At 44.1% G+C, this 8,009-nt stretch overlaps 1 protein-coding gene across 1 annotated transcript; it reads right to left on the bottom strand.

The window, feature by feature from the left end:
* Window positions 1–5,172: 5,172 nt before the first annotated feature.
* LOC101936085 (olfactory receptor 5G9-like) lies at window positions 5,173–6,111 on the bottom strand. Its single transcript, XM_005315236.2, has one exon. It carries the CDS (start codon window positions 6,109–6,111, stop codon window positions 5,173–5,175), a length of 939 nt encoding a protein of 312 aa, XP_005315293.2.
* Window positions 6,112–8,009: the final 1,898 nt, after the last annotated feature.

The following is an 8,009-nucleotide window of genomic DNA, read 5'->3' as shown; positions in this document are numbered from 1 at the left end:
GCTTGGCTGGTATTATCAGTGCTCCGGGGCATGTTGGTGCCCCCTTCTCCTAAATGGTGCCAAGCTGTGAGGCACTGCAGGGTTGATTGTATTAGCAGGAAAAATTGATGATACAAGTCAGCTACATTCTTTGGTATAATCTGTGGGGGAGGGGTTACAAAGAATTTACGCAAAGTCCTGCTTCCCTGAACACCAGTAGAAACAACCAACAGCCAGCAATCTCCTTATTCAGAAACTCCCAAGTCTGTCACTCCAGGTCTCTACCCAGGAAACTCTATGCCCCTACTTCCTCTAGGAGTCATGCTCATAACTCCTTCTCCTGACTTCTGTGCCTCCTCTGACCCGGAGGTGCTTGGTGCAGTTCTAAGTGAAAATGCCAAGGTCAGGGTAGGCTGCAAAAAGAAGGTTATCAATACTGAAGATCTCTGCAACATTTCTGCAGATGCCGCTACAAAAAAACTCTGAGCATGCCAGCTCCCACCCAATTCTTTTGTTAATTTTACTTATTTCCTATAATTTATAGTCCGTGAAACCGAGTGTAATGTTGCACCCCATAAGGCTTTATAGAAATATGCGCATGAGTGTAAATATGACATAACTGGAATATGTTTTATGTCAGATAGGCCATGTAACAGATCTCTGCAAAGGTTACGATCTACTGGATATATTCTTCCTATTTGGTTGCATATATCATTTTTCCATTTAAAGTTATGAATACTGGCTATGTACTTGTTTGATTTTAAGTAGCCTCAGTGAAGCAGTTGGTCAGATTCTTGGGAAAAGACTATTTTCAGTAACTGCCCAGTCAAGAAACACGCAAGCTAACAATGAACTTTGAGAGACACCAATCCACATCTGAGCTTTCCTGGGAATGTGGTGTTGGCCTGTAAGGAACTGAGTCATGCATGGACATGTGATTTACCCATGTGACTCCAAAACTCCATCTTGGACCTGGATTCTGCATAGGAGATGGAAGGGGTTTCCATCCACAAGAGAGAGACTATATAAGCCCCTAGGAAACCCCTCCATTTTGTCTTCAGCTGGCACCCCAAGGAGATGCCTGAAAGAAACATGAACAAAGGACAGTAACTACAGGGGTGTGAGTGATTGCTGGACCCAGACTAGGAGGAAGTCTAGTCCATAAAAGAGGCTTATTGGACTATCTCTGAGGATGAGATTTACCTACATTTAGTTTTTACTGTGTTAGGCTTAGACTTGCGTGTTTTATTTTATTTTGTTGGGTAATTTACTTTATTCTGTCTTTTATTACTTCGAACCACTTAAATCCTACTTTTTATATTTAACAAAATCACTTCTTACTTATTAATTAACACGGAGTATGTATTAATACCTGGGGGAGCAAACAGCTGTGCATCTCTCTCTATCAGTGTTAGAGAGGGCGAACAATTTATGAGTTTAAACTGTATAACCTTTATACAGAGTAAAACGGATTTATTAGAGGTTTGGACCCCATTGGGAGTTGGGCATCTGAGTGCTGGGGACAGGAGCACTTCTTAAGCTGTTTTCAGTTAAGCCTGCAGCTTGTGGGGGACACGTTTCAGACCTGGGTCTGTGTTTGCAGCAGGCAAGCGTGTCTGGCTCACAAAAAGGGAAGGTACTGAAGACCCAAGCTGGCAGGGAAAACAGGCTCAGAGGTAGTCTCAGCACATCGGGTGGCAGTGCCAAAGGGGTTTCTGGGATCCAAGCTGTCACACAGAGTTTAGGAATATAACTATAAAACAAAGTTTGTTGGGAGGAGGATATGACAAGAACCGATGGACTTCAATTGTAGCAAGGGCGGTTTAGGTTGGACATTAGGAAAAACTTCCTAACTGTCAGGGCAGTTAAGCACTGGAATAAATTGCCTAGGGAGGCTGTGGAATCTCCATCACTGGAGATTTTTAAGAGCAGGTTGGACAAACAAACCGCTGTCAGGGATGGTCTAGATAATACTTAGTCCTGCCATGAGTGCAGGGGACTGGACTAGATGACTTCTCGAGGTCCTTTCCAGTCCTATGATTCTATGATCTCACAAGGAGCAGGGCAAGGGACACACACCTGCCTAGACTTGACATTCAGCTCCACTGTACCCCCCACTACATGCACACACAGAGTGCCCAATGCACACCAAACGCACACACACACAGTGCCCACTACACACAACACACACAGTGCCGACTGCACACCAAACAGACACACACAGCCTCATATAGAGCTCAATCAGAATGCAGAATAATCTCTACTGGGAAGCTGGGACAGCTGGAATATTTCCAACTAGCCTGAACAAAAGGAACCGAAGAGGACTCTGCTGCCCTGGCAGGGAGACAGGACTGGATTTTCCAATTGGTCTATTCCATTGGCAGCTTCTCTGAGGCCTGGTTTATGCTTAAACAATAGATCAACAGAGCAAAGCCGTACGGGGGTGTGAGGGGGGACTTTTCACACCCTGTGTGAGGCAGTTAGCTTGTAATGAGCTTCATTGTAATTCTTCCATTGACCTAGCTACTGTCTCTTGGAGACGTAGATTAACTACATCGAAGGAAAAACCCTTCCATTAATGTGGAAAGCATCTACACACAATAGCTAATGTTAATGTAATGGCCTTAGCATAGACATTCCCTGAATCGATGGGGGAGTTTTTCCCCTTCCTCTTAAAACTATTTTTCTCTCCTTTTCCATCACTTTTCTCCCTCCCTTGGTAAAGCTCTTTCCTTCTTTTGGTAGGTAAACATGTTCAGAAAAGTTGAAATTTTTCCTCTCAGGATAATTCCTTCCTTGCCCTCCCATGAATGGCTCACGGTCATTTCAATTAAAGGCCGAAATTCTCTGAAACTGACTTGTTTACCCATGACTTGGTGACACCTCTTTGTTTTTCCTTCCTTCACTTACAATGAGTTGAGGACGGAAGCAGCATCTGCTCAGAACCCTAAAATCAGAACCGTAAAATCAGAGTCGAATCTTTCCCTGTTTGCTAACCACACCAACATTACCCTTAATACCTCTGTAGCTTCATCCTTGGGTGGCACAGGCTAAATTTGGCTTTGATGACTTTGAGATTTGCTCCCTGGAGCATCTTTGCTTCCAGGACAACAGGTGTGCACAGCACATTCAGGTAATGTTGTTACCGTGTGTTTCCTTGTGGGAATAGAACACAGAGGTCCAGAGATTCAGCCAGTCTGTATCGCTGTCTCTCCCGTGAGGACATTTTAAAATGATAAAAAACTGAGGTGAATGTATTCAACTTTATTTGTCTGTCACCTCTTCAAAGGTCTCTTTAAAAAATTTCCGAGCTTTGGGACACAAATGTGTCTAGAAATGTGTGAATTTCTTCTGGGCTAATAATTTATTGTCAAAAACAATACCGTTTGGATTGACCTGAAACTATTCACAAATGTGTTACAAATACTCCTAATAGCTTTATTCCAAAACAATGTGTGTGTGCGGGGGGAGGATTTAAGTGCCGGTCGCAACGCAACCACCGTAGGAGGCGGTGGTGATCCGTCCCGTTGTAATTTTTAGCCCAGTAGTTGGGGTGTTCACCTGTGAGGTGGGAGATCCAGGCTCAGTTCCCCCTTCTGTCCAGTGCTGGGCAAAGCTGTGTGTGACAATGCACTCCATATGCTTATGAAAATATGCTTCTGAATAGGACATAACTGGAATATGCGTTATGCTAAGTGCCCCATGTAACATATCATTATAAAAATCATAATCTACTAAGTGTGTTCATCCTATTTGTTTACATGGACTATTTCAATATCTGGAGTTAGGAGAATAAGATAAAAACTTGGATTACTGATGCAGACATATTAAGTGGAGGCCATTAAGGGTGCTTCAGAAACAATGAACTCTGAATGGCTGTTTACCTGCCAGTATTCCTGTCTATGTGTGGGCCAACCCAGGAAGAATGGAGACTGGGGTCTTACAGTGACATGTAACCATATCACCTGATACTGAAATCCATCTTGAAGCTGGTACTTTTCCAGACGGGGGTGGAATTCGAAAAAAAGGTTTCCCACCTTAGGGAAGTTCTATATCAAGTTGGGAAGCAAAGAATGAGTGTCTTTAGCTGCCGTAAGAGACGGCCTCCCCCACCACAGAGATACCTGCAACCACCTGGAAACAAAAGGACTGTAACCACAGGGGTGGGTGAGAACAGGCTGGACCCAGGTCAGAAAAGGTATCTGTCCTGAGAAAGATTTTACCTGAAGTAACAACCAGGGTGAGAAGTTAACATTTGCAGTTGATTTCTGAGTGTTTTAAGCTTAGACTTGCATGTTTTGTTTTATTTTGCTTGGTGACTTACTTTGTTCCGTCTGTTCCTACTTAAATCCTACTTTTATACTTAATATAATCACTTTTGTTGATTTGTAAACGCAGCATAAATAATTGTTACCTGGGGGGGCAAAAGCTCTGAATATCTCTCTATCCGTGATATAGAGGGTGAACATTTATCATTTTACCCAGGATAAGCTTCATACAGAGTAAAATTACGTTATTTGGGGTTTAGATCCCATTGGGAGCTGGGTGTCTGCGTGGTGGAGACAGGTCTCCTGCTGAGCTGGTTTCAATCTAGAGCTGCAGCTTTGGGGGCGTGACCCAGAGGCTGGGACTGTCTTGCAGCAGGCTAGAGTGTCTGGCTCAACAAGGCAGGGTTCTGGAGGCCCAGGCTGGCAGGGAAAATGGGCTCAGAGGTAATTTCAGCACATCAGGTGACATCCCCAATGGGGGTGTCTGTGACCAAAATGGTCACACTCTGCACTTGGGTTCCTGCATTTCCAGAAAGTATCCCAGCCCCTGAGTGCTGTGCTATTCCAGTCTGGGTTGTTTTCAATCTCTCCTTTCAAAGTTGTTCTAATGTGGTTAACTAACTAAATAACCATTGGAACACAGACGTGAAGTTGAGCATCTCAGCCTCTAGGTTGCTGCACCTAGCTACCAGTCTCTAGAATCATTCTCTCTCTCTCTCTGTCCCTGTGATCCTTCCCATGTTCTCTGCACTGATCTCAGTTGGGGCCTGCAGACCTTGTTGCAATACAAACAAATTAATAATAATAACAATATAAAAATGAGCAATACTACCACGGGCTCTGCGAAATTACATTGCAATGGGATGGAAATTGAAATCACCTGTTTCCACTCCCCATCACTAAACATGTAATGGGTATAACAGCTTCAGGAATTGGTTAGGAGTTTATTCATTGCTTTCCTCAGGGCGTTCTTCACCTCCGTGTTCCTCAGGCTGTAGATGAGGGGGTTCAACATGGGCATCACCAGCGTGTAAAACGCTGAAGCCACTATGTCTATGTCCATGGAATAGCTGGAGGGGGGACGTAAATACATGAAAAGTGGGATGCCATAAAACAGGACAACAGCGGTCAAGTGGAAAGAGCAGGTGGAGAAGGCTTTGTGCTGGCCCTTGGCGGAGCGGATCTGCAGGATGGTGGAGATGATATAGACATAGGAGAGGAGGACAGGCACAAAGCTGATCACCTGAATGCAGCAGGTGAAAGCAAAGATCACAATCTGATTGATGCGGGTGTCAGAACAGGAGATTGCCAGCAGTGGGGGCATGTCACAGAAGAAATGATTGATGATGTTGGAGCTGCAGAATGACAGCCGAAATGTAAGCCATGTGTGTATCATTGAATCCACCAACCCCACAGCATACACCCCAGCCACCAGCTGGTTACAACGCTGCCTGGACATGGTGACCGTATAGAGCAGCGGGTTACAGATGGCCACATAACGGTCATACGCCATCACAGCCAGCAACAGGCACTCAACATCTGTAAAAACAATACAGAGATACAGTTGCACAGCGCAGGCAGTGTAAGAAATACTTTTCCTCTCAGCGAAGAAATTCAGAAGCATTTTAGGGAAAATTATTGAGGAAAAGCAGAGATCACAGAAAGACAAATTCCTGAGGAAAAAGTACATGGGGGTGTGGAGTTGGGGATCAATCGTGACTAACAAGATCATCCCCCCATTCCCCACCAGAGTGATACCATAAATCAGTAGGAACAGCACAAACAGGGGGACCTGCAGCTCCGGACGATCTGTCAGTCCTGAGAGAATGAACTCAGTCACCTCTGAGTGATTTCCCTTTTCCATCTCCTGTGAACAGAGCTCAGACAGCTACAGAGATGTGGGCAGGTGGATGGTGCGGAAAACCTGTCCCTTCTTTGTAATGAAGTAAGTGAAGATAAATGGAGATCAGTTTCTCAATGGACATCAGTACGTGCTCAGGGAAGGGCTTAGTCCACAGAGCCAGATGTTCACGGCTGGTCATTCCAGGTTTTCGATAAAATACACACTGCGTAAATACAATGACACACAGGTTAATCATGCCCCACAGACGAAAACTCCTGTTCACGTATCTGAGCAGCAAGTAGTGACTTGTGGCTCTGCTGTAAGAGAATCAGGGTGAAAATTGTTTCAGTCTGAAGAGATTATTTGTATGCTCAAAAAGGGGTGATACTAAAGGAGTCTCAATCTTCCTACCCTCTTTGGGCAAGGGGAGCTCTGTGGCTTGGCATGTCGGGTTGGGGTAAAGTTGCTTATTGTGCTAATTAAGCTTTTACTGTAGCCTGTATGAAAACCTAGAGACATAATGGAAAGCACTGGCTTCAGTGACTATGTAATCCCCTATTTTTTCCAAGTAAGGAGGTCACTCCTTAGGCTGAAGCGGTAGGAGTTGGGGCTGAGACTCTCAGTGCTTGAATTCAAAACCTGCTGATCCCCATGGTGTCTGCGTGTGTGTGTGACTGTAATTCCGGACAATCGCACGTACCTGCTGAGAAGAGAGAGAGCGACGTGGTGGCATTTCCCCATCAATAGAAACTGCCAGTTTGGAGAATTCAGGAAGTTTTATACTGAGATGTGTGATCTATGGGACATGATTCGTGAAGCAACTGGGAATACCTGAGCTCAAAGAGCCATAACATCTAACAAATGTGTTCAGTGAACCAAAGCAACCTTCGGTGTAATTGGTGCCCTGGGGATTAATTTGACCTACTCTTTCTTACTGTGTTATTAAATGATGCAATTTCTACAGCGTATGATGTTAGGGGTATATTTCATCCTGCTGTGCAAGTTGGGTACTGGGTAGAGCTGATCCACAAAGGGTTATTTTTTGTGTGGAGACCGAATTTTTTTTGGTAAAAACTTAATATTTCGACTCACGGGGGTACCTCAGATACCACACATAACCAATCTCTTCCATGGGCCAGGCTCCCAGGCTGAACTACACCCCTCCCATGATGCATGGTGGTCTCTCCTCTTGCTGAACTGTCCTAGAATTTCACCAGAGTCCCACAACCATGGTTTAGGGAGGAGGGGAGCTTGGTATTTTAATGGAAAGCTGATAATTTCCAGAGAAAAATAATTTCATGGAAAAAATAGTTGAATGTAAAATCCAATTTCCCATCAAAAAAACTTCTCAAGAAAAATTTTCCACCAGCCTTAGCAACAAATTTGGAATCAAAGGAACAGAAAGTTAGATACAGGTGAAATGTACCAATTGTTTGTAGCTGTAGCTGATATCTTCTCAGTCATTCCTTGTTTCATAATCACCTCATTGTCCCAACCCCATAGGTGGAATGTAAAACCTCTAGCTATGTATAGCATGCCAATCACCATGGTATGCTTTGTCCTTCCCTTGCTAGGTTACTCCCCAAAGTAGGAAGGATAGGTTCACTCATTTTGCTTGATGGAGACCACATGATGACCAGAGGAGCTCAGGAGGACGCCACAGCATGCTACGGATTTCTGCAGTTCACAAAACTATCCCTCTTGGACGCCTATTATCTGCACACAGAGCTCAGCTTTAAGATGCTAAATAAATCTATGAGTCAGCTAGAAATAGTCATGCTCTCATCACAAATATTAATACAATGTTTTCTGATAATGTATGTGAAGTTATAAGATTACACTGAATTATGTTATTAATACATGTTCCAAACTGAGGCTGGCAAACTGGTCTGTCTTAAACAAAGAAATGTGTGCTCTGC

This window comes from Chrysemys picta, chromosome 4, assembly GCF_011386835.1.
Source record: "Chrysemys picta bellii isolate R12L10 chromosome 4, ASM1138683v2, whole genome shotgun sequence".
Taxonomy (NCBI): Eukaryota; Metazoa; Chordata; order Testudines; family Emydidae; genus Chrysemys; species Chrysemys picta.
The sequence above is the reverse complement of the archived record's forward strand: the minus strand, read 5'-3'. Positions and strand labels throughout refer to the sequence as shown.